The sequence below is a fragment of the Panthera tigris genome, chromosome E3, assembly GCF_018350195.1.
Source record: "Panthera tigris isolate Pti1 chromosome E3, P.tigris_Pti1_mat1.1, whole genome shotgun sequence".
Taxonomy (NCBI): domain Eukaryota; kingdom Metazoa; phylum Chordata; class Mammalia; order Carnivora; family Felidae; genus Panthera; species Panthera tigris.
Genome location: NC_056675.1, coordinates 2,013,173 through 2,038,222, shown reverse-complemented (window position 1 = coordinate 2,038,222; position 25,050 = coordinate 2,013,173). Strand labels below are relative to the sequence as shown.

The window sequence follows — 25,050 nt, the reverse complement described above, 5'->3', positions numbered from 1 at the left end:
ACCTTCACCCAACTACGGGTGCAGGTGCACAGGAACACCAGCCTCACCAGGAAGAGGAAACGAGATCCCGACCCTTGCCAAAAAAACAGACTTAAAATTCTTCTTTTTTAAGAAGGCTTCATGCCCAATGTTGGGCCCAATGTGGAGCCTGGACTCAACTCTGAGATCAAGACATGAGCTGAGACCAAGGGTTGGACACTCAACTGAGTCACCCAGGTGCCCCTAAAATCCTTCTAATAGAAAACCCTTCAAATAGATGGCTAATAGCAAAATAAGCAATGTAAGACCCCCTATGGTACATTAAAAGCCATAGGTGGGTCCTCTGCGTCAAAGCATGGCAACACGTACCATTTTTAGAGGAACGAGGGCTGACAGTGTCTCTCTCTCTCTCATAAATACACACACACGTGCCTCAGCGTTGGGTCTGTCCCACATCCCTCTCCCCGACGGTCAACAGGCACAGTGGCCTGGTGGCCGTGCTGGGCGCTCAGTGCCAACACACAAGAAGATTCTGTACCGTAGACTGTGGTGTCATTAGGACTGCAGGCAAATGTTTTGGCAACGGTTAGAGGTCAAAGGTAAGTAGAGTTGAATCGGGTTTATGGAACTGTTTGGCTAAATGATCTATCTGAACAGTATCAATAAAAATTTTTTATTTTTATTTTTCTTCTTTTAGAGAGTGAGGGCAGGAGCGTGTGAGCAGGGGAGAGAGGCAGAGAAAGAGAATCCCAAGCAGGCTCCACACCCAGAGCAGAGTCCAACACAGGGCTCCACCCCACGAGCCGTGAGGTCACGATCTGAGCCGAAATCAAGAGTTGGATGCTCAACCGACTGAGCCACCCGGGCGCCCCAATGTAAAAATTCTGGGGGCACAAAAAAATATGGAGCCAAATTTCTTCACAGGATGCTATTCTGTGGACCAGGGAAGCAGAAAGAGTCACCCCAGAAAGGACGAGGGGGGCCCCCTCTTGCTGCAGCCTCTGGAAGGCAGAGGTGGACGGCCGAGGGGGACCTTCTCTGCCATCGTCCCTCGGGCCCCGGGAGCCGCACAGGAATCTGGACGGGGGTACGGATGTCGCTGCAATCTGCTCCAATGGTCCCCGGGCCTCGATGTCCCTGCAAACATGCCCCCGCTACCCACAGAAACAGACCTACAGGGTGATTATTCTTGGCAGAACCAAAAACAAGGAAATGGAGATGTGACCCTGCCCGTAATGAGCCCACCAGTCAGTGAGTTGTGACATGTGTCTGAATATCCTCGAAATAAACACATCTCAGTGAGAAACTACCGAGAGAGGCAGATGCCAAGCGCCATGATGATGGCGGCTAAAGAGGTATTTCAGAACTGTTACGTTACTTACTTAAAAAAATGTTTTAAGTTTATTTATCTTGAGAGAGAGACAGACAGACAGACCCGAGAGGGGGAAGGCAGAGGGAGAGAGAGAAAGAATCCCAAGCAGGCTCCACATTGTCAGCACAGAGCCGGACGTGGGGCTTGAACCCGCGGACCGCGAGATCATGACCTGAGCCAAAGTCAAGAGTTGGACACTTGATCGACTGAGCCCCCAGATGCCCCAAACTGTTGTTATTTAAACGATGTGGCTTGTTTTGACGAATATCCATTATTCAAAATTACAGCACGTGACTGAAATCCACAGCGTAGTCAATACACGTAAAGGAGATATGAAACCATCCAAACACTGGCTTGTTTTCCCAGGACATCCTTCAGCTTGCCTCCAACACCAGGAAACATGATCTGCAAAACAACGGTCCTGATGGAGCCTGCAGGTGTCTGCACACTGGCTCAGTTTATAAAAAGCCACCAGGTCAGATATGACTCAGTAATCCCTCTTCTGGGTATTTACCCAGAAGAACTGAAAACAGTGACTCAAACAGATATTTGCACACCCATGTTCATGGCAACGTTATTCGCAGCAGCCCGGAGGCGGGAGCGACTCACGTGTCCACGGATGGGTGACGGATAAATACGACGTGGCACATCCACACCGTGGGACGGCATGGGCCGTAACGAAGAGGGACGCGTTGGCACCTGCTACCACACGCGTGGACCTCGAGGACGTGATGCTGAGTGACGCGAGCCGGGTACGAAAGCACAAGTACGTGTGACCCCACCTCTGTGAGGTCGCTGGAGTTGTCCCGCACACAGACGCAGGGGGCCGACGGTGGGGCTGGGGCTCTCACTCTGGGAAGATGAAAACGTCTCGCAGATGGATGGCAGCGATGGCTGCACAACAATGGGAACGCGCTTACCGCCCCTGAAATGGACACAAAACCGCTAAGATGATAAATTGTATGTGTCTTTGACCACGATTAAAAAACCGGTGTGTGGCGGGGGGAAGCTGCCAGGTCAGAAGAAAGGTCCTCATTAAGCTCTCCTGATTCCTTCCCGCTCGTCCCTCGTCACACGTGGGAATATCAGCAGCAGGCTGGCTTGGGGGGGTGCCCGTCCCGTGGGGCGTCGGAAGGAGCCTCTTCCCAATACCCTCCCTCGAGTCACCTGGGCGCCTCCTGTCTCCCCGTCACCCCATCATCCCTGGGCGAGGCCCCCGCTGCCTGCTGACCGGCCTCCCGGCGCCCTCCCCTCTCGGCCCGACACCACCTGACCCCAAAGCATCCAAATCCCTCCACCCAGAAACCTCCACGGCTCGTTGCTGCCTAAGTGAAATCTCAACTGGGCCTGACAGTCAAGGCCACCAGACTCTATGCCCACGACCCGTCCACATCCCTGTGGGCGGGGGAGGGGGGTCAGGCACATGGGCTCCAGATCCCGGCCCTGCCTCGTCTCTGCTACACAGCATCCTCACTAGAGAAAACGACAGGAAGAGCGCGGTGGCTTCCGAGAGGACATGAAATGACACAAGAAATGTGTCACAGTAGTTAGTACCTGCCGTCTGTGGACACGCCCTGCACTTCTGATGTCACTGCTCAGCCGCCTAGCCTGCCCCGCCCTTCAGGCCGTGCTCAACCACCACCTCCCTCAGGAAGCCCGCCTTCATATCACCAGACGCCTTGTCCTGAAGGCACTCAGCCCACTGGCCTGGGATGGGGGTCCCCACTCTCATCTCTACCGTAGGATCACAAGGCTCCCCGAAGGCAGAGCCACCCTGAAGCCCAGCGCTCTGGGTGTCACGGGTGACTACTGAGCAAACGGGTGTCCCAGGAGATCCCCACCGTGGTGCCTGGCGGCTCTTCAGTTACTCTACAGCCGGACTCCCAAGTTCGAGCGTCTCTGCTGCTGACCGTTTCATAAAAAGAGGAGCAGGTGGCTTGTCGCACGGCGGAGCCCCGAGTCTGGGAGGTGAGCGCTTGGAGGCCACGTGCTCAGATGAGCCCCCGGGGCCATCTGGAAACCAGGAACAGCAAGGACACTGCGCACCAAGGAGGGCTGGGGGCAGGCCTCCTGAGTGCGCTGCCGGCTCCCGGGGACCAAACGCTACACATCAAGGACGCAAGGTCAAACGTGAGCCCCACACACCACGGAGTGACCGCAAATTTCTCACCAACTACAGGGTCGTGGCCAAAACTGCAGATAAATCTGAACCAGGAGCCTTCCCGGACTAGCCAACAGGACACCTTTCCCAAGTCGGGGCCGCCGAGCGAGAGGATCCCAGGGTCAGTCACGCCCTGGAGGGGGAAGGTCAACGCATCTGTCGCCCAAGCCTCACCTTGCTGACGTCAGGAATCGATTCTCGGGACAGACTCCTCACAGCACCCCTGTCACAGCAAATCCTTACGGCCAGGATTTATACACTCACAGGAACAGCTGGAGTGACCACCCTGCTCCGTGACTGCGGCCGGGAAGCGTGGTCGCAAACAGAACACCCTTCCTGACTGCCTTCCCTTTCCAGAAATATCACACGGCAAGGGCGCTCTCGCTTGAGGAGATCTGTCTGCTACCCTTTTATAAACACGAGGGAGACCTGATTTCAAGTGCAGGGTCCTGCTTTTTGTGGAAGGTGACCACGAAAACCCCCTTCCTCTACCCGAGTTTCACGCTCTGCCAGAATAACCACGAAAGCAGGCGGAAGAAGCAGGTGTAACATTTACTCCATCCTCTCTTTCTGCGCTTTTCATATTAAATATCTCAAATATATTAATCTTAGAAAACAATATTAACACAGTACTGAACGAATATAGGCAGTGGAGTAAACGGTACGTCTAGATTGCAAAATCGTAGGTTATTTAAAAAACTGGAGTGTAGGGACGGTCTCCAGCCTCCTCGTTGACGGGAGCGCTGGGGAACCCTGCCGTGTCGGGCCGGCAGGGAAACGGGGCCGTGAAAAAATCCACGCGGGAGCCCATCGCTCCTCCCTCAGGAAGACGGCCGTGGGACGGCAGATGACGTGAGCCCGGTTGGTTCCGGCGTTCGGGACTGTCCCCGCCGCCCTCAGTCTCTGAGCAGGTTTTCGGGCTTCGGGTAGCCGAACAGGACGAAATCGGCCTCGTAGAGTTTGTACAGCTGTTGCCTCCAGGCCAGGGGGATGGGGGCGAACCAGCCCTCCTCCCAGCTGCTGGCGGTCCTGTTCCGGTAACTCGGGGGGAAGTGCAGGAGCTTGTCCACCTTGAGAAGCCGCAGCAGCTGGGCGGCGTCCTGGTCCAGCGTCTCCAGCTTGCCCACAAAGTCGTAGTCGATCTGGCAGGGGTGGCAGAGCCGGTGCACCTGCCTCCAGTGCTCGTTGAAGGGCGCCAGCTTCTCGGTGCGCGGGTCCAGCAGGTACTGGATGAAGTTGGCGAAGGACACCTTGAGGCCCGCGCTGAAGGCCTCGCTGACGGAGGAGGGCAGGCCGGTGCGGTTGGCGTACATGGTGAGCATGGGCACGGCGAACTTGCGGTAGAACTCCTCGTTCTCCAGCTGGAACTTGCTGCGGAAGGCGGAGATGAGGCGCACGAAGGGGTCGCGCACGAACAGGAACTTGGTGTACTTCTTGAGCTTGATCTTCATGAGGTGGCGGGAGAACTTGCCGTAGCGGCGCCAGAACTTGTTGAAGGTCAGGTGGGTGCTGGAGTTGTGGACGTACTCCCGCGGGATGTCCAGCGGGTCGCGGTAGGGGGCGCCCCGGTCCAGGAGGCTCTCGCTCAGCACGATCATGACGCGTTTCCAGTTGGTGCAGGCCACCTTGGGCACGTAGCAGTAGATGACGCCGTGGCGGTCGTCCACGATCAGGTGGTTCAGCTCGTAGTTGGGGATGTCGTCGAACGAGCGCTCCTTGGTGGGGAACACGAAGCTGGCGTTGGCGCAGAGCCCCCGGAGCACGCTCCTCCGCTCGGCCTGCCGCCCGCCGGGGTCCGGGCCCTGCTGGGCGTCGCGGGCGGACCAGTCGTAGCCCCGCACGCTCTCCTCCGCGTTGCTCAGCACGGGCCTGCCCGAGGCCGGCACCGAGGGCTGCTCCGTCCTTCGACCGGAGGGGGCGCTCTGCTTCAGGCCGCCGCTAAGCAGCTTCTGCAAAAACGCGTCCACGTCGGCCGTGAACTCCTTCTCTGCCCCCTGCGCGGGGGTGGGGCGCGGCCTGGGGAAGGAAGTGTGCAGGTAGAAGTGGGCCGTGCCCACGTTGTCCCAGTACACAATGATCAGGAGGACCATGAACACGGACCCCAAGACCAGCCACAGGCGGAAGAGCCGGGTTTTGGTCATTCTGTTCGCGGACGGGCCGCGGGCCCTCTCACCCGGGAGCTTTCACGGCAGCTTCATGGAGGAGGGGCGCTGCTCTCGGGACCCTGGAAAGGCAACACAGAGCCACGTTAGAGACCGCGTCCAGGTAACGTGCCCTCCTGGAGCCTCAGGTTCCGGCGCACGGTGCTTGCCTCGCGGTCAGGGTCCCCGTCCCCCGGCTCCCACCCCATTCTCCACGGCTCAGGCTCTGCGGGGCTGCCTGCCGGACTTCAGCTCCTCCGTGTAATGCGACCAGCGCTGCTTTGAGGGGCCCGGGACGGGTGCGGCTGATGCGGTCACCGGACATCCTTTATCACGGAACTGAAAGCAGGGGGCTAAGAGACCAGGCGCAGGCGGGAACACAGACCCTCCTGAGCGGGAGGTGCCGAGGAGGAAGGAGAGGCGGGCAGTGAAACACACACACAAGAAGGTTAAGGTTTAATGCGTCCTACAATTTGTAATGATGTTAAAGGCGCCCCCGTGTACACTTCATCCTAAGAAACACGTCAGAGGCAGGCTCGTGTGTGTGGCCGACGCGTGCTGGGCCCTGGGCACCGTGTCTGCCCCTCTGTGTGGAAAGGGCAGGGCACACTCGAGGTCTCTGGGGACAGAGGGAGGGTGCAGCAGGCAGATGAACGCGGGCCCGTGTGAGAGCTCTCCAGGCCCTGAGAGCCTGTCCGCGTCCCCGCGGGAACCAGACAGCAGCGGAGCCACGGCCGCGGCAGGAGGGTGGAGGGAGGGCAGGTGCAGGGGGGAAGCGGTGTCAGCAGGTGCTGGGGCCTCACCCCCGGGGTCGAGCAGCATGCCACCGGCCTGGGGGCAGGCCGCCACCCCTGCGTCAGGGAGGGCTCTGCAGGCTGGACGAGGGATTCGTGCTTCCCTTACAACTTCCACTAAGGCTGTCATCGACCGCGGTCAAGGTCAATCCCAAAAATGCCAGAGGACCCCTTCCTGGGGCCAGTCCTGTTTGACAGCTGTTCTGAGCAGCAACCCTGTCCCAGGCAGCACAGGGAAGAAGAGGCAGTGTCTGAAAAGTGCCAGGATAAAGGGGGCTGGGGAAGTTGCAGGGGCCACATTCACCTCTCTCTTTCCTGTATTTTGAACCAGGACCATCTTACATAAAAAACAAATTATCCTACCAGGTTCAGTAAGCATGACCTGAGAGTCTGAGGTTTCTGGAAAAGTTCAAGATCTGTACCCCTCTCTCCTGGCATTCACCTCCTTGTGTGCAGTACCCCTAGACAGGCACACGTCTTAATCCACTTAAGACTAAGTGGGGTCCTTGCCTCTCCTGTGGCTTCTGCCGGCCATCAGGCCTCTTCCCCAATAGCACCTGCGAGAGGGGAGTGGGGGCTGCTGAGGCCGGAGGAGAGATTTGCAGCGGGGGCTCAAGTATCTGGAGGGCAGTCGCCTGGGAGAGGGGACAGGCTTATCCCGTGTGGCTTCAGAGGACAGAACTCAGACTCTGGGTCTGGCCTAACGAGAGAATGAGTACACTCCTCTAAAGTGGCCCAAACCCAGAAGGAGCCATTTTTAAGACACACCGGGAGCTCTGCCAGTGGGGGCACCAGAGCAGACACAGACACAGCGCGTCCTGGGGGCGTTCCGGGAGGGTCTCCCACCGCGCATGCTCTGGGACTTCTCAGTTTCTGAACCTCTCCGAGTCTGAACCTCTTGCACGTGTTCGACTGTGTGCCTGGTACCTGGTACCTGATGCAGTTTCATTAAATGAACCTAAAACTTCACGAGGCCAAGGTCTGGAAGCAATCTCCACCCACCTATGCAGCCTTGTTTATACTCAGTTCATTTTGGGCTTTTTTGGTTGTTTTAAATGTTTATTTATTTTGAGAGAGAGGCAGAAAGAGTGCCTGAGCAGGAGAGGGACAGAGAGAGAGAGAGAGAGAGAGAGAGAGAGAGAGAGAGAGAGAGAATCCCAAGCAGGCTCCGCACTGTCAGCACCAAGCCCAACGTGGGGCTTGATCCTACGAACCATAAGATCATGATCTGAGCTGAAATCAAGAGTTGGACATTTAACTGGCTGATCCCCCCGTCCCCCCCACCCCGCCGCCCCTATGTTGTGTGTTTGATGGAGAAAGTGTTACATGTTCACAGTACAAAGGGTTGTGTGGGCTGACACAGGAAAGGTGCTGACACAAGCAGGTGACAGAAAAGAATGTGCTGGTCACAGTCACCCGCACCAGTCCTTCCTGGGCCCCGGTGATCTCAGCGCACCCCCACAGAAAAGGAAACCCAGCCGGGGGCGCAGAGAACCCGGCTGACCGCTACTCTGCCACGGGCCGGGCAGGGCCGGGGCAGTGCGCGCCTTCGGGATTTATCACACCTTGTGGAAGTGATAAGTGTGTCACAAAATGAAGAAAACCATCAGGATTAGAGGCGTGTGTCTCTCACCCAGCTTCCCCTGAGGGCATCACAGGTGTGCAGGGAGTAACAACAGCTACGTGACAACAGTTTAAAGCTGTTTTCGTGGTGACAATCACACGACGTCACAGCCTGTTTTCAAAATTAGATCATAAGTACCACGCCATTAAAGTTTTCGAGACCGCGCCTTCTCGGGGATGTACAAGGGTGAAGTTTCTAGAGACGGAAAGTGAAACCATATCAAAAAAGAGGAAAAGAAAAGTTTTCCCGAAGGCTGAGAGCAAAGGGAAAGAGTAAGTGCAAATGTCAACTGACGTGAGAGCTCGGCTTCCAGTTTTAAGAATGAGACTCACACGCACGGTGGGGATGATGCCGAGTCAGAGTCCCGTCTGCGGGCACAGGCACCAGCCACAGATCAGGGACCGGGCCGTCATTTGTGGGCTTAGAATGCTAAGAACCAGCTAAGTCTGCTTATGATAAACAATATATAAATAAACACCTTTGCTTATTTTTCAGGCAAGACGTAGCATATGCATGTTAACAAATGCCAGGGCCTACGGCGTTCTGTAAAAATGGACGCTCATGACTAACAATTTAGTAACACTTCGCTTTAATTTCGAGGAAAAGAGAAGGTTGAATACCCAGGGGAGAAAAATGACACACAGAGATAATGCATCTTCGATCGCAGTTGCCCTTTCCAGAGCCGTCACCACGGGCCAGGCACCGGGAGGAGCGTGTCACGCGCGCGCGCTCCTTCAAGCCTCTGCACGCGGCCTCAGGGAGGCACAGCCCTCTCACGGCTGAGGAACCCGAGGCCCGGAATGCAAGCCTCGCTCCACAGGTCAAGCCCACACACACTCCGGCTCCCTCAGCTTTGTTACCGTTAGACGTACTCGGTCTTCCAAACGGCTTGTGTAGCTCACGCACGAGGACGTGCACGTCCTTAAAACGTACCACTTGGTGAGTTTGGACGCGTGCACCCGTGACACGCTCACCACGGTCAGAGAGGGAACATCTCCATCGACCCCCCAAAGCGTATTCATGCCCGTTCTAATCCCTCTCCCCGGCTCATCCCTCCCCTCCTGCAGCTGATCTGGCTTCCGTCACTATAAATTAGCTCACGTTTTCTGGAGCGTCGTATCAATGGAACCACACGGCGTGTACTTTGAGACTCGTCCATGTGGTCGCGTACGTCGACACCTCCTTCTTTTCCGTGACCTCAGGGCATTCCACGGTAGAAAGCGTTTACACAGGAGTCATGGTAGGACACACGCACCTGACACCCGCCCTGTATTTTCCCACCTCTCCCAGGGACTGAAGTCACACGGGCAAGTTTCCTCCTACTCAAAGTTCGATCTGGTGAACAGAAGGGGCTTAGAAGGATCACGCTTCCTTGGAAGTTCAGATGCTGACCTGCGTGTCTCTGTCGCAAACGGGCGAGGGTTCCCTGGCTTTTCCGACCCAAGAGACGCAGAGGCACCGGGCCTGGAGGCGAAGGGCACCGAACGGAGCACTGGTTACGGCTGCAAGGGGCCGTGGTCAGGCTGGAACTAGCCCCAAATGCTCCCAGTGGGAACTGAGGCACCTGACGTTTCTTTCTTACCTGCGCGCGATATGGTTCTCTAAGCTTTTAGCACCAGGCGCTACCATCTACGACTCTTGTAGTACGTTTAACATCTACGGCTTTGTTCTTAGTCCACAGATAACCTACCCGAGGACGACCAGGCACCACCAAGCACTGCAGCCGAGCACCAGGACCCCGTCCAGGTACGGTACCTGCCCCCGCCGGGCCCGGGGCCAGCAGCAGGCCACGCGGCGACCTCCACGGCGCTTTCCTCGGGGGCGCAGAGAATCTACAGCTTATGTTGTAAACAGCGAGTCGACTAACTTACTCGTAATGAGACCCATAACTTACACCACGCACCCTCCGCCACTCGGCGTGAACGGCACGGCCCCTCCCCGTGGCAGGCGGCAGGGAGAGCTCCCAGGCGGGCAGCCGGCCACCGGGTAAGCACACGGGACTCCACACGGGAAGGGCCACCGCGACCGCCACCCGACACAAGACAGAGTCCGCACATATCCCGGGACAGCGCGCGGGTGTCTGGGTGACTCTGACTCCCCTCTTCACGGCTTTCGCGTTTACGGTGTTTTTGTTTACACTGAGCATTGATTGGTTTTTACTGTGAGAAAAAAACATTTTCCCTTTTATTTTATTTATTATTTTTTTTATTTAAAAAAATTTTTTTAACGTTTATTTATTTTTGAGACAGAGAGAGACAGAGCATGAACAGGGGAGGGGCAGAGAGAGAGGGAGACACAGAATGTGAAACAGGCTCCAGGCTCTGAGCCGTCAGCACAGAGCCCGACGCGGGGCTCAAACTCACAGACCGTAAGATCATGACCTGAGCCGAAGTCGGACGCTTAATTGACCGAGCCACCCAGGTGCCCCAACATTTTCCCTTTTAGAAAAGATACACAGCGGGGTGCCTGGCTGCCTCAGTCTGTGAAGCATCTGACTTCAGTTCGGGTCATGATCTCACGGTTTGTGAGTTCGAGCCCCACGTCGGGCTGTCTGGTGCCAGTGCAGAGTCTGCTTCAGATCTGCCGTCTCCCCCTCTCTCTCTGCCCTTCTCCCTCTCGCTCTCTCAAAAATAAACATTTAAAAGAAAAAAGGAAAGAAAAGACACACGGCAATAAAAAATTAAGGCATTAACAACAAAAGAAAAAATAGACAAAGTGGACTTCATGCAACTTAGCAACTTTTGGGCCTCAAAAGGCACTGCCCACAGGGAAGATTCCTGCAGAATGGGACAAAATGTTTTCAAATCGTGTATCTGATAAGGGGTTAATATCCAGAATAAATGGAGAACTCGTTAAACTCCAAGGAAAAAACAAATCAAACAACCAATTCAAGAATGGGCAAAAAATATGAATGGACATTTCTCTGAAACCATACAAATGGGCCAGGAGTACATGAAAAGATACTCAACATCACTCATCGCCAGGGAAATGCAAATCAAGACCACGACGACACAGTACCTCACACCCATCAAAAACCCCAATCAAAAAATAGGGGAGCCTGGAGGGCTCAGTCGCAGCATGCGACTCTCGACCTTGGGGTTGTGAGTTCTAGCCTCACGTAGGGGACAGATATCACTTTAAAAAAATAGTAAAATCGGTTGACCTGGGTCGCTCAGTGGGTTAAGCGTCCAACTCTTGATTTCACCTCAGGTCACGATGCCAGGGTCATGGGATGGAACCCCGCAACAGGCCCAGTGCTGGGTGTGGAGCCTGCTTGAGATCCTCTCTCCTCTCTCCTCTCTCCTCTCTCTCTCTCTGTCTCTCTCATAAATAATAAAGAAATATCTTAAAATGAAAACAAAACCAAAAGATGAGTGTTGGCGAGGATGGGGAGAAATTGGAACCCTCGTGCACTACTAACGGGAATGTAAAATGTTGCGGCCCCTGTGGAAAACAGGACGGAGGCTCCTCAAAACATTAACGATAAGGGCGCCTGGGTGGTTCAGTCGGTTGAGCGTCCGACTTCGGCTCAGGTCATGATCTCACGGTTTGTGGGTTCGAGCCCCACGTGGGGCTCTGTGCCGACAGCTCGGGGCCTGGAGCCTGCTTCGGACTCTGCGTCTGCCTCTCTGCCCCTCCCCTGCTTGTGCTGTCTCTCAAAGATAAACAAACATGAAAAAACATTAACAACAGAATTACCATGTGATCCAACAATTCCACTTCTGGGTCTGTATTCAAAGGAACTGAGAGCAGGGTCTCCAAGAGATATTTGTACAGCCAGCCCCACTCACAGCAGCATTATTCACAACAGCCGAATAATGGGTGTGGAAGCCACCCAGGTGTGTGGTGAAGAGTAAGGACATGACAAAACATGGCACGCACACGACGAGCGTCACTCAGCCTTTCCGAGGGAAGACATGCCGGCACCTGCTACAACGTGGATGAACCTACAGGAAGGGCACGATACTCGGTGACATCAGGCAGCCACAAAGGACAAACGCTGTACGACTGCACTTCTGTGAGGTCCCCAGAGGAGCTGGATCCATAGAGAGAGAGAGCAGACTGGAGGTTACCAGGTGCTGGGCAGGGAGCGCAAGGGGGTGTTACTATTTACCAGAGGCAGATGTAGTCCGTTTGGAAAGATGGAATGAATTCTAGAGACGGAGGGTGGTGATGGTTGTGTGACAACGTGAATGTGAAGATGATAAATGTTACGTGCATTTTACCACAATTTAAAAAACTGGCAAAGAAAAGAATGAACCAGAGCTCTAACAGCAGACTTGGAAGAATTTATAGGACGTGCCATTGAATAAATAAAGCAAAATGCAGGGCAATGTGTAAAAAACAAATATGTGAGTAAAAATAAATAAAATTAAAGAAAAAAGCAAGGCCTTAAATGTGGGCGAGAACTGCAACAAAGGCCATAAACTTAGAGCTGGCCGCTGGAGCCACACCTTTATCTCACACAAGTCTGCACGAAAGTTCAACGGGCCGACCTTACCGCAATTAGTTCACTAGACAAATGTTCAAGTTTGAAACACGTACAATGAGAGGGTGGACGAATGACAACAAGACAGGTCCTCCCTTTGGGTCGCCAAACCCCGTGTGCCTGCGTCCTGGGAGCGTCGCTTCGCCCTGGAGCCCTGCCACGGAACCAGACCTGCCTGGGCCACAGCCCCATCCAGGCTTTTCCAAGTTGAGGTGATAAGCACGTCAACACCAGGCCGAGGCAGCGTTTACCGATGAGGCTGAGGCCACGGTCCATTTTTAACATCAAGGAGCAAGGGCAGTCCTTAGTGTGGTCATTTCTAACCTCAGACAAGCCACATAAAGGGCGGTTGTGGAGAGCAGGCAGGCGGAGCCTATCAAAGGGCCTGTGGGAGCAGTCCCAAGAAAGGAACGGCTGTGGCTCCTGCCAGGCACGCACGATCGCCAGTTCACAGCTTCTCAGAGGCGCGACGAGAACGAGAAGGCCCAAGATAAGACGACTACCAGACAGCATCGCCCACAAGTCTTACTGTTAAAAGGGATGGGAGAATCCGAATTTCTGGGTGACGCTTCGCTGCCTTCACGATGCAACAGCGAGTCCTGCAACAACACTGACCTCAAACGTGATATTCGTTCAAAAAACAAGGGCATTATTTCCAAACGTGAATCTCCAATTATTTCAAAAAAGCAGTCAACAAAAAGGATTACAGCTTTGGAAGAAGCTGTAAGAAGCCAAGAGGCGTCGCTGAGGAAACGACTGACAATCATCCTGGCTTCTGCCTCCAGCGAGAGAACGGCCAGCAAAGTCTTGTCCCAAAACTTTGCCTTCGGGGCCCAGGTCTCTGCAAGGGCTTTGTCAAGTGTCCTGTGGACGCCACTGATAAGACAATTCAGTTTTAGGTTAGGTTTAAACCAAAAACACGGAGGGTGGCTGTGCAGAGTGGTTTCTCAGCTCGGGGTGGGGTTGCTGAACGTTCCTTTTCACACGCAGGGTGCGGCAGCGTAAGCCCGGAGAGCCCGCGCCCCACACCAGCCGCCCACCAGAGGCTGCTGGTCCCCAGGAGCCTTCACACCCACGGCGGGCAAAACTCGAGGAAGGCCGGGCTCCCTCCCGCCTCCCCTACAAGTGCAGGCCACACGGCCACACCCACGTGAGGACCCTTGTAGGGGCACTGCCCACACTTCCAGAGCAGAACCGATGCCCACAGTATGAAAAGGTCGCCAGGTGTGTGCTGGTTAATTTTGTGTCACCCTGGTTGAGCTGCGGGCGGCCCAGACGGTTGGTCACGCAGCACTCGAGTGTGTCTGTGAGGGTGTCTGCAGAGGAGACTGACACTTGTTTGACTCGACAGACAGAGTAAGGAAAGTGGGGGGTGGGCCTCGTCCAATGTGCCGAAGGCCTGCACAGAGCAAGGTGGTGAAGGAAGAGAGAATTTCCCCTCTGCCCATCCCTGAGCCGGGACAGCTGTCTCTTGGGGGTCAGGCCTTCAGACTCAGACGGGAACACACCATCAGGACGGCTGGACCTGAGCTTCTCAGCCTCCAGAATCACGTGAGCCAATTCCTAAAAATACATCTCTTTCACACACACACACCAGTGCAAGTGACAAGCCAAGGAAACGTGCTGGGGCTCTCCAGAGAGCCGAGTCCAGAGGGGTGTGTGTGTGTGTGTGTGTGTGTGTGTGTGTGTACCACACATTACAAAAAGAAGCAATCACATCACCGAGAAGTGAAAGAAACAGATACTAAGTATTTGCCGCAGTGGAAAGGGATGTTCAGCCACCAGTCAATAGAGTATTCCAGGGGGAGGGCAGACGGACTTCCCCTGTCTGGATACCCAGTTGCTCTGGCACCGTTTGAGAGACCTGTCTTTCCTGATTCAATCAGTTTGGCGCCTCTCCTTTTTCTTCTCTTTCTACTCAGGTTTACTGAGGTCTGACTTACATCAGCAATTATCTGCAGAGTGTGAGGAGTTTCGGCAAAGATACACCACAACTAAGACGCAGAGAATCTCCTCCACTCTCAAAAGTTCCCTCCTTCCCCGGTGCCCACCTCCGGACAGCCGCTAATCTGTGTTCTGTCCTGTGGTTCACCTTTCCCAGACCGTCACCTACATGAGACCACAGAGGACACAGCCTCTGCACCCAGCAAGACGCTTCGAGATGTGTCCAGGTTGTGGCCTGTGTCAGCACGAAGTTCTCTTTGCCTGGCTGAGTAGTGCTCCACTGTGTGGATACACCACGGTTCACCCGTGACCATTATCGAACGGACTTGTGGGTTAGTTCCTTGTTTTTGACTGCTATGAGTAAAGCCGGTTATCAACTTTTTTTGGTATACAGACTAGATTCCTTTTTTACGCTAAGACTTTTTAAAAGTTAGAAAAGTTGGTATTAAAAAAAAAATCAAACAGATTTTTCAGTTCCTAGAAGGTTCTACAACATCAATAAAAGCAGATATGCTATAATAATGCTTAGGGACTCTATTTAAAGACCAATCAAACTGATCATCAAAAATATGATATATAAATCTTAGCTTATCAACGATTTTTCCAATAAAATTTTAAGGGCTCAAGTGATTACAGCAAGGTTGCATACAAAATTAATATACAGAAGTCAACTACTTTCCCATATATCAGCAATGAACAAGTGGAATTTGAAACTAAAAACACAATTCTAGGGGTGCCTGGGTGGCTCAGTCAGTTAAGCATCCAGCTCTTGACTTGGGGTCAGGTCACAATCTCACAGTACAAGAGTTCGAGGCCCGCCTCGGGCTCTGTACGGGCAGTGCAGATTCTCTCTCTTGTGGTTCTCTGTCTCAATATCAATAAATAAACTTAAAAAAAACCCAAAACTACAATTCTATCTACATTAGAACTCCCCAAAATATCTAGGTATAAATCTTAACAAAATAGGTACAAGATCTGTATGAGGAAAACTACAAAACCCTGATGAATGAAATCAAAGAACTCAACATACGGAGAGATATTCCATGTGTGTGGAAAGAGTAAATGTTTGTCAAGATATCAGTTCTTTCCAACTTAACCTACAGATTCAATGCAATCCCAATCAGAATCCCAGGAAGTTACTTTGTTATTATCAACAAGCTGTTTCCAAAATTTCTACAGAGGCAAAAGACCCAGAAAAGGCAACACGATACTGAAGAAGAACAAAGTTGGAGGACTGAATACGGGACCTCCAGACTTACCATAAAGCCACACTAATCAAGAGGATGTGGTATTGGCAATAGAGCCGAGTAAAGATCAATGGAAAAGCACAGACAGCCCAGAAATTGACTCCCAAAAATACAGTCAACCGATCTGTAGCAAAGGCAACACAATGGAACAAAGACAGTCCGCCTCTTCAACAAACGGCACTGGGACAAGTGGACACCCACATGGAAAGAGGAGTACGTGAAAGAATCCTGGCACAGACCTTACTGCCTTCACAAAAATTAACTCCACGTGGATCACAGACCTAGATGTACAACGCGAAACTATAAAACTCCGAGAAGGTCATAGGAGAGGACCTACATGACCTTGGGTGTGGTGATGCCTTTCAGATACAGCACCAAAGACCCGATCCCTGAATGAAATAATTGTCCACACAAAGATGTGTCCAAGAATATTCACTGCTGCCTTATTCAAAACAGCTACAAACTGAAAACAACCCAGAGGTCCACCAACGAGTGAAAGAATAAACAAATCGTGGTGTACTCATTCAGTGGAAAACCACCCAGCCACAGAAGAGAACGTACCACCGGCTCATGAACCGGTACCCGCAACAACATGGGTCAATCTCACAGATAATAAGCTGAACAGCAGAGCCCAGACACAAGTACATACCACATGATTCCACTTACAGGAAGTTCCCGAAAGGTGAAAACAGTGACAGAAATCACAGTACAAAGGAACAGGAGGAAACGTCAGGGGATGGAAATGTTCTATTGTGTTGACCGCAGCGGCAGCTCCACAGGTGGACATATCTGTCCGCATCTGTTGAACTGTGCACTTAAGAGGTGTGCATTTTGGGGCACCTGGGTGGCTCAGTCGGTTGAGCATCCGACTTCGGCTCAGGTCATGATCTCACGGTTCGTGGGCTCGAGCCCCACATCGGGCTCTGTGCTGACAGCTCGGAGCCTGGAGCCTGCTTCGGATTCTGTGTCTCTCTCTCTGCCCCTCCCCTGCTCACGCTCTGTCACTCAAAAATAGATAAATGTAAAAAAAAGAGTTGTGCATTTTACTGCATGGAAATTATACGTCAATACACCTGATTTCAAGAAAAAGGACGTTAGCAGTCTTGTTAAGTCAACCTCCAGAAGCTCAAACTTTCTAACGTGAATACCATGAACTAGCTCTCAGTTCACAGGACAGGAACACAGGACGAAAACACCGGCCTCAAGGTCCTACAGACATTTATAGATCAGGAGGAAATGGGGAGGAATCTGGAGGCCAAGGCCAGTCTCTGCTGAGTGGCCCTGGGACATCACCTCAAGTCGGAGCTTCAATTTCTCGCCTATAAAACAAGACCCCCCCAAGGCCATTTTGCTCACCAGAGTGACCCAGACTATGGAAATGAAAACATGAGCTAAATATATTATAAACTATTAAACCACCCCCTTCAGCCCATACCACTGTACTTATTTATTTTTCCATCTTTATCGGGCCCTCAAATATTTGTATTCCATAAATATACCATGTTATTTATTTTTTATTACTCATATTTTCTACCCATAATTGGTTATCAGCAAAGAAAGTATCTATGCTTTCAACTGACTTTAAAATTACAAGAGCTAATAAGTTTTCGAAAGTGCTATTGTAAACTCTTAGATACATTAACTTATTTAATCCTCACACTGATTATGGTTAAACTAGGACAGAACATTGAGGCAACTTGCCCAAATCTACAAAGCTGGCACCTGTTCAGAGCTGACATTTGAACCCAGGCAACTGAGTTAAGAGCCTACCTTCCTGGGGCGCCAGGGTGGCTCAGTTGGTTAAGTATCTGACTCTTGATTTTGGCTCAGGTCATGATCTCACAGTTCATGGGTTTGCGCCCCACCCTGGGCTCTGTGCTGACAGTGCTTGGGATTCTTTCTCCTTCTCTCTCTCTGCCCCTCCTTCACTTGTGTGCACACTCTCTCTCTCACAAAAATAAACTTCAAAATAAAACAAAACAGGGGCGCCTGGGTGGCTCAGTCGGTTGAGCGACTGACTTTGGTTCAGGTCATGGTCCCACGGTTTGTGAGTTCAAGCCCCGCGTCAGGCTCTGTGCTGACAGCTCAGAGCCTGGAGCCTGCTTCGGGTTCTGTGTCTCCCTCTCTCTGCCCCTCCCCAACTCCTGCTCTGTCTCTGTCTCAGAAATAAACATTAAAAAAAAATTTTTTTTAAACAAAACAAAACAGAGCCTACCTTCCCAACCACCACACCCTGCCAGTTTCTATAGTGCACATTTAATGCAGAATTGGTTGGTTTTTAGCGGACACTCAGATATCTATTACCTTTATTTCTTCTTGTACCAATAACCAACTTCTGAGCATCAAATCAAACGACATGACCTTCATTAAGAAGTCCAAGAATGGGGGCACCCAGCCGGCTCAGGCAGTTAAGCGTCTGACTCCAGTTCAGGTCATGATCTCACAGTTCATGAGTTCGAGCCCCACACTGGGCTCTCTCCTGTCAGCGGAGAGCCTGCCTTAGATCCTCTATCCTCCTCCCTCTCTGCCCCTCCCTCCCTCCCTCCCTCTCAAAAATAAATAAACATCAAAAAAAAAAGAAGGTCCAAGAATGTGTTCAGTTTTACTTATTATGCTACTGGCAAAAATACCAGAAACTACCCACTCCTTTTCCAGCTTTACAAATACTACGTAAAAAGCAAAGAAATCATTAAGGTACCCATCACCGTAGCCTATAGAAATATGGAAAGCTTCCGTCAGCGGTCTCCACATTTATTCTCTGAGCTGCATCATCTAGCATTGGAAGTGATGCTTGTGCTGGATTAAAGCCCCCGGTGCAAAACAGATGTGCATCCGATGCCACCAGCATCAGGGATTATTATTATTAGTTTATTTATTTATTTTGAGAGAGCGAGCCAGAGCCGGGGAGGGGCAAAGAGAGAGAATCCCAAGCAGGCTGCACAACGTCAGTGCGGTGCTGACACAGGCCTCGATCCCACAAACCGTGAGGTCATGACCTGAGCCGAAATCAAGTCACCCAACTGACCACGCCACCCAGGCACCCCTAGGGGTTATTCGTTTATAGAATCACTTCGCTGGTGTTCAGTTCACCCTGAGAACTACTTCTGACAGCGGCTCAGATAAAATTAGGAAGAAACGGTCACAGTGATGGACTGGAAGGCTGGTGTGCGTCCCAGAAGACCTGGATGAAAATCGAGCCTGAGCTGCCCCCCCACCCCCACCCCCACCCCGGAGCTGAGCCCAGGACACAGAGGGCCATGGGCGCACACTGGTCTCCCGACCCCTGGTCTCTGAGCCCCACCGTTAACTATCTCCAAGAAGACAGGGTATCAGGGCACGCGTACTACACTCCCACGCTAGATTTCAAGTTCTGAGAGGACAGGAATCATCTCTTGTACCTGCTGTATTCCTCACAAGACCCACAATTTTGCTGCATGGCACTTGACTCTGGAACCCAAATGATAAGCTCTCATTTCTCAGAGTTCATTCGAATAAATTATTTCAAGGGAAAATACTGACGTAAGTTCCACCACAATTAGTTTAAGAACCTGCCTGGAGCTTTACGTCCGAAACCCATCCAGACTCTAACCTCTTCCAGGCTTTCCACCGCCCGTCCCCGCCCCCCACCCCCCAACCCCGGTGCAGCCAACATCAGCTCTCACCCGCAACACTCCAACTGTCTCCATCCAACCCGCTCTCTGCTCTTGAGCCAGACACCCACTTTCAAGGTGGCAGTCAGGCTCATGCTATCCCAAGTCAGACCACACCACATCTCTGCTCAAACCCCTCCGGTCACTGGAGTCCGATGGCTTCCCACTGCAGTCCTTACGGGCCCTACCTGATGGGATCCCACACCCTCAGCCCTTCCGTCGCCCCCCTCACGGCCCTGCCTAGATGCACCCAGGGGCTCCACCCCGCACGTGCTTCGGGTTCCTGCTCAAAGCTCACCTCACCAGGGAGGCCTCCCGGGTCGCTCCCACCCTGCAGACCTGCCTCCTCTCTGTGGCTTGTGTCATTCCCTCCAATATCGCACGTTCTCCGCTTTATGTGTGCATTGCATCATCTGTCTACACTACAACGTAAACTCGAGGAGGCACGTATACAGTAGGTACTCAATAGAGTCATCACGCTAATGAAGAAAACAGATGAACACAATGACCCTGATTTTATCATTCCTGACACTGGCTGACAGGTAACGAAATAACGGGGCTCCTTCTGCTTTTGAATGTGCTTTCAAACCCCTTATGAAAAGTTAAAAAGAAAAACAAAATAGCTAAAAAAAAAAAAAAAGCACCAACACTGCTATGTGACCACAGCCAGGAGACAGGATGCAGAGAACAATGACAATGATGACAAGGAAATCAGAACAAGTAAACTCTTCCCAGATAAGGAAAAGGGCACAAAACACAGGCAGGACCAGGGCCCCTTCTTCCACTGGAGCCGGAAGCTTAGTGCAACTGTCTCTATGTTTATCAACGTTACTTGCACTCGTTTATGTTAAATGATGAAACCGTTCCGGGGAGCTGATTCCAGAAGAGGGCAGCCCCCTGGCCCTTCCGCGTGACCCGCCCCCACCGGGCTCCCTCATTCTTTTCAGCTGAATCTTTGGTGTTAGCTCTGCCTCCGGATAACAGCCTCCTGGGCCGTAAGGGGATCAGCTTTACCTACTGGCTTCCTACTCGGGCAGGTGGGAGGGTAGTTTCCCCGGCCTCCCCCCCACCCCCTCTGGCCCTCCGGGCCAGGCCCTGCTCATCCCCACACGTTCCCCAGACGGGCACATCGGCATTTCAATGAGAGCAATATTCCGTGTTTACGCAAATTATCATCCTTGAGCGAAGGCTGTTCACAGCTGAGCCTGGCAGTTCACCGTAATTATTCTTCTTTCCCTGCACAGTGGTTTCTTTTCCCTGGAACTAGTAACAGTCTTGTGCTCCCATTTGCTTGTACTCATCCAGCCCCAGCCCTGCCAGCTGTCTTCATCCCCTCTCCAGATGTTGTAGAGGATCAGGCGCCCTGTGGACTTCACCTGCTCCCCGCCCCCCCCCAAACCCTCTCCCGGGAGCCGTCTGACGGGGTCAGGCCTGCTCTGCGCACCTGCCGCCTCTCCACCTCCTCCGGGAAAGCCCCCTCTCCTCAGGCTCTGTCTAGACTCACCACCTCATGGTGGGAGAGCAGGCCTGTCCGTCACTCCCTTAGAGTAGGGACGCAAACTTCGGGGGCGTGTCTGAAAACATCTTTATTCCACCCTCCTTTGCCTGAGTACAGAGTTCCAGGTGGAAAATGTTTTCCTTTGCAATTCTGAAAGCCATGCTCACCTGCTTTCCACCTTCTGAGGTTGCTGCGGACGGGTCCCCCAAGCACCCTGCTCCGTGTGTGATGCCCTCTTGGTGGCCTGTGTTTACTCTTCTTTCTAGAAGCCAGCACGGTCCTCTGCCCCAGAGCCCTGAAATTTCACAACAGCGGGCCTCGGGGTGGGTGTGCACATCTCTCTCTCCACCCACGCTCTCACTACCCAAATTCTGAAACCCACAGCCTCGGAGGCGTTTCCAAATAAATCCCTTCCTTGTTTCCCAAACTCTCACTCGTTACTGTGGAAACGCGGCAACCCTCACTGTGCAAACCCGATCCCTGTGATGCAAGGACCCACCCCGGGAAGGGAAGGGAAGAGAAGAGACAAGAGAGTGAAGGATACCTGCCTCCCCCCCCCCCCACACCGCCCACCCCCAGGGCTGGCCACCTGGATGCCCCTTCCACACAAAGTTTTGGTTCTAGGACGTTCTCCTGCGTCGTGCTGTGGACGGCCCCGTCCTATTTTCTGTTCTTTGTCACTGACGGGGATCATTCAGCCGTCAGCCTCCTGATCGGATCCCTTACCTTCTTCCTTGCTCCCGCTTCCCACCTCTGCTTTTCTGTTCACCTGCCTCAGTTCCTCAACTTTATCTTGCACGCACTGAGCTTTCATTTCTCGCATTGTTTTCTATATCCAAGACTTCACGTCTTGGTTCTTAGAGCGCTTCCCCTGCCTGTTTTTATGGGGCAGCCTGTTCCTGTCTCTTATCTGCATGTGCACGTCGCTGACAGGCGGCTTTCCCGGTCTCCTTCCCGCACACTCTCCGTGGCCTGCAAGCGTGTTCCTATGCCAGAGGTAGGGCACCAAGAGAACTTGGAAGCTTTGAACCATGGTGGGGGAACGTGATCAATTATGAACTTCATTAGGGGGGGGAACCTGTGACGTCACTACTGTTAGGTCCTTTCTCTGGAGCTACTCACACGCCCCAGAGACCCTTCCACTGTCCTGCCCGAAGGGAACGGCCCAGCCGGCAGTATTCTGGGAGCCACCGACCCCCTCCGCTGCATCCTCTTGTGTTCTGTATAGCGGGGCACACCCCCGCCCCCCGCCCCCCAACTCTGCTGGGCATTTCCCGTTCCTCTCTGAAATATCCACAAAGTTCTCTAAACAGTTACAGAAACCGCCACCCCGGTTAGCGGCGGGAAGCACCGAGCTGCTGTGTCAGCCGGCCCTGGGCACATGTACTGGCAAGGGACTGGAGAAGCGGCCGCCCCGGCTGCAGCCACAGACACTCCGAGCAGGTGTGAAACCAACTGCTGGTTTCTGATGAGAAAGAGACAATTAAAGAAAGGAAGATAAGAGGTAAGCCGTGGTTTCTTAAAATGATAAACCAGCAGCATCTGCTTCAGCAGTTTCACTCGGCAGATTCTCCTCCACAAGTGGCACTTGAGCCTCCAGATCTTTCTAGAACAGAATCACCCATCAGCCGTGGTGACACGCCTTTTTTCCACCACCTTTCCCTTCCTGGCGAGTGCTCCCCACCCTCTCTCCAAGAGCATGTCTCATCAGGAGGGCCCACAAACACCACGAATCCTGCGAGCCTAAAGGTCACACGCGCCGTGACGCCCCCTCCACACCCGCTCCAGCTGTGTCCTTCAAGCACCCACGTGAGAACTCTTGGCTGCTGGGGCATTTTTCCTTTCCCCTTCCCCACGCCCCGCGCAGGCCGTCACACACACGCTGGGCTCTCCCGTGTCAGTCTCGTGACCACCCCCCCACTCTGGCGACCTCTGTCCTCAAGTCATTCCCCCTACACCTGTACCCAGCCAGTCTCCACCTCCCCCTGCCTGCCTCCCACGGTATCGCTGGTGCTGCCTTTCTGAAACACGGATCTATCACCCAAAACCCCGACTGCCCCGCCCCCCTCACCGAAGGTCAGGGTAACAGCCCAAACTCTAGATCGGCATTCAAGGCTCCTCGGTAAGAAACCTCTTTTCAGCCCTAGCTTCCACCCCATTCCTCAATCCCCCTCTCACAATGAATGCAGGGACTTCCTGCCCCCCCCCCCACCAAGTACCCCATTCACTTCCCTGTCTCCACACACCCTCCTGCCTCCACCTGGAATGTTCTCTCCAACCTTCACTCGTCCTTCAAGGCCCCCGAAGCCGTTATGTCGTCTCCACCATGGAAAACTCCAAGGCCAGAAAATACACCTCACCGACCCCCTTTCTTCACGCTCCGCGAAGAACTGCCTAGATTATCTACTGTGAGGTCACGCCGTACAATAATCAGTGTCACCATAACTGCCAGCAGCCAGCCCAACGTGGCATCTTGCAAATGACCGGGGGCTGCACGACTGCTGAAATGATGAGGCGGGCCCAGGGCGGGTAACGGGATCGGGACCGCGATCAGTGCCGCGGGCCTGGAAATACCAACCCAAAGTCGGACCAACTACTTTGCCAGAAACGACACACCTTTGCAATTCCATGCAGGCGCTCTCCGGATTCCCGGCAGAGGCACGTTCGGGGTCGGGTCCTAGGCCTGGCTATCACTACCGCGGGGGGGCAGGTGCACCTAAGTGTATCAAACCAACTCTCCGTCACCCCGATCTTCCACAACGTGCAACTGTACCTCAATTTTTACAAAATGCCCGAACATCCCCGTGTCCCCCCTCCTTTTTCACCGGACACCAGCCCTGACTCACACTCCCCACGCCACATGTTCACGGAGAAGGGCTGCAGGGCGGCCGCGGGTGGGGGCAGGCGAGGACCCGCGGAGCCGCTTCCCAGGCGGCCCTCAGCCCGGACCCCACACTTCGGGGGGCACTACCCTTAAAGATGCGTGTGCAGCGCACACCCCCATTCATGCCGGGCCTCCTGAGTCTCTCCCGAGTCCAAGTATAAAGTAAATAATTTAATAAATCGCGGACACACTGTGGCTTGTTGTGCTCCGCGCCAGACGGAACCTCGGCTGGAGCCAACCGCCTGCCAGCGATGTCCCGGCGGCCAGGAGCCCGAGCTTTAGATACAAGTCCCTCTGTTAGCGGCCAGTGCGTGGCTTCCTTTCGCTGGAGAGGCACAACTGCTGTTTCCGAGCAGGGGATCACTGGAGTGCTCCGCCTCCAAGCCCCCCCTCCCCCCCACCTCCCAGCGGTCGGCCTGGGGTCCCCGGGGTGGGGGTGGGGGCGCCCAGCGCAGGCCGAGCTGGGGTCCCCGGGGTGGGGAGGGGGGCGCCCGGCGCAGGCCGAGCTGGGGTCCCTGGCGGGGCTGCCCAGCGCAGACCGGCGGGAGGAGCCCCCGGTCCCCGGTAGGCGCGGCGGTGGGGGGGCTCCGGCTGGCCCGGGGTCCGCGCGCAGGGAGCCTGCGAGGGCCCTCGGAGCACTGCGGCGTGAGGCCCGGCTGCGAGCACCGCCGAGGGCGCGGACCGGGAGCGCGCCTGCGGAGCACCCCACCCGCCGCCGCCCTGCAGCGCGGGGCAACCTGGGGCTCAGAGAGGCTGCGAGCCGGGCCAAGGTCACACAGTGGCCGGCGCGGGGGCTCGGCCCGGGGCCGCGAACCCACCGGGTGGGCTGAAGGAGGGAGCCAGAACCCGCCCGCCGCCCGCGCCCCGCACGCCGCCTCGCGCCTCGAGCGCCTCAGCTCACCTCACTTCACCTCACCTCGCGTCGCCGCCGCCGCCTCACCACCAGCCGACCCTCCCGAGGCTGTCCCTCCGCCGGCCCCGCCCCCCGGAGCCCGGAGCCCCGCCTTCAGCTCCACGTCTCGCGAGAAGTCGCGGCCCACGGAGGGGCCACGGAGGCCGAGGGGCGCACGCCTTCAATGCGCCTGCGCTCTCCACACCCCGCCCCCGCCCTCCGCAACCAGTGCCGTGTGGCGCCGTATTTACAACCCGAGCTCGGCCCCGCCCCCCGGCGCCGGGAGCCCGCCCCCCCTCCCCAGCAGCCAATCCCGTTCTGCGGGCAGCAGCAGCGTTGGCCCCGCCTCCAGCGGGTGGGCGCGCGGCGTGCGCA

At 54.3% G+C, this 25,050-nt stretch overlaps 1 protein-coding gene across 3 annotated transcripts; it reads right to left on the bottom strand.

Moving 5' to 3' along the window:
* Positions 1–3,698: 3,698 nt before the first annotated feature.
* On the bottom strand, positions 3,699–24,771 carry CHST12 (carbohydrate sulfotransferase 12). 3 transcript variants are annotated; one of them, XM_042971436.1, is made up of 3 exons: positions 24,685–24,730; positions 21,067–21,194; positions 3,699–5,736 (listed from the first exon to the last, which is right to left on the bottom strand). In XM_042971436.1, exon 3 carries the CDS (start codon positions 5,651–5,653, stop codon positions 4,409–4,411), a length of 1,245 nt encoding a protein of 414 aa, XP_042827370.1. In that variant the 5' UTR covers positions 5,654–5,736; positions 21,067–21,194; positions 24,685–24,730; the 3' UTR covers positions 3,699–4,408. The 3 variants fall into 3 exon arrangements, with proteins under 3 accessions (XP_042827370.1, XP_042827369.1, XP_042827371.1); XM_042971435.1 differs by lacking the exon at positions 21,067–21,194 and having other exon boundaries at positions 24,685–24,771; XM_042971437.1 differs by lacking the exon at positions 21,067–21,194 and having other exon boundaries at positions 24,700–24,755.
* Positions 24,772–25,050: the final 279 nt, after the last annotated feature.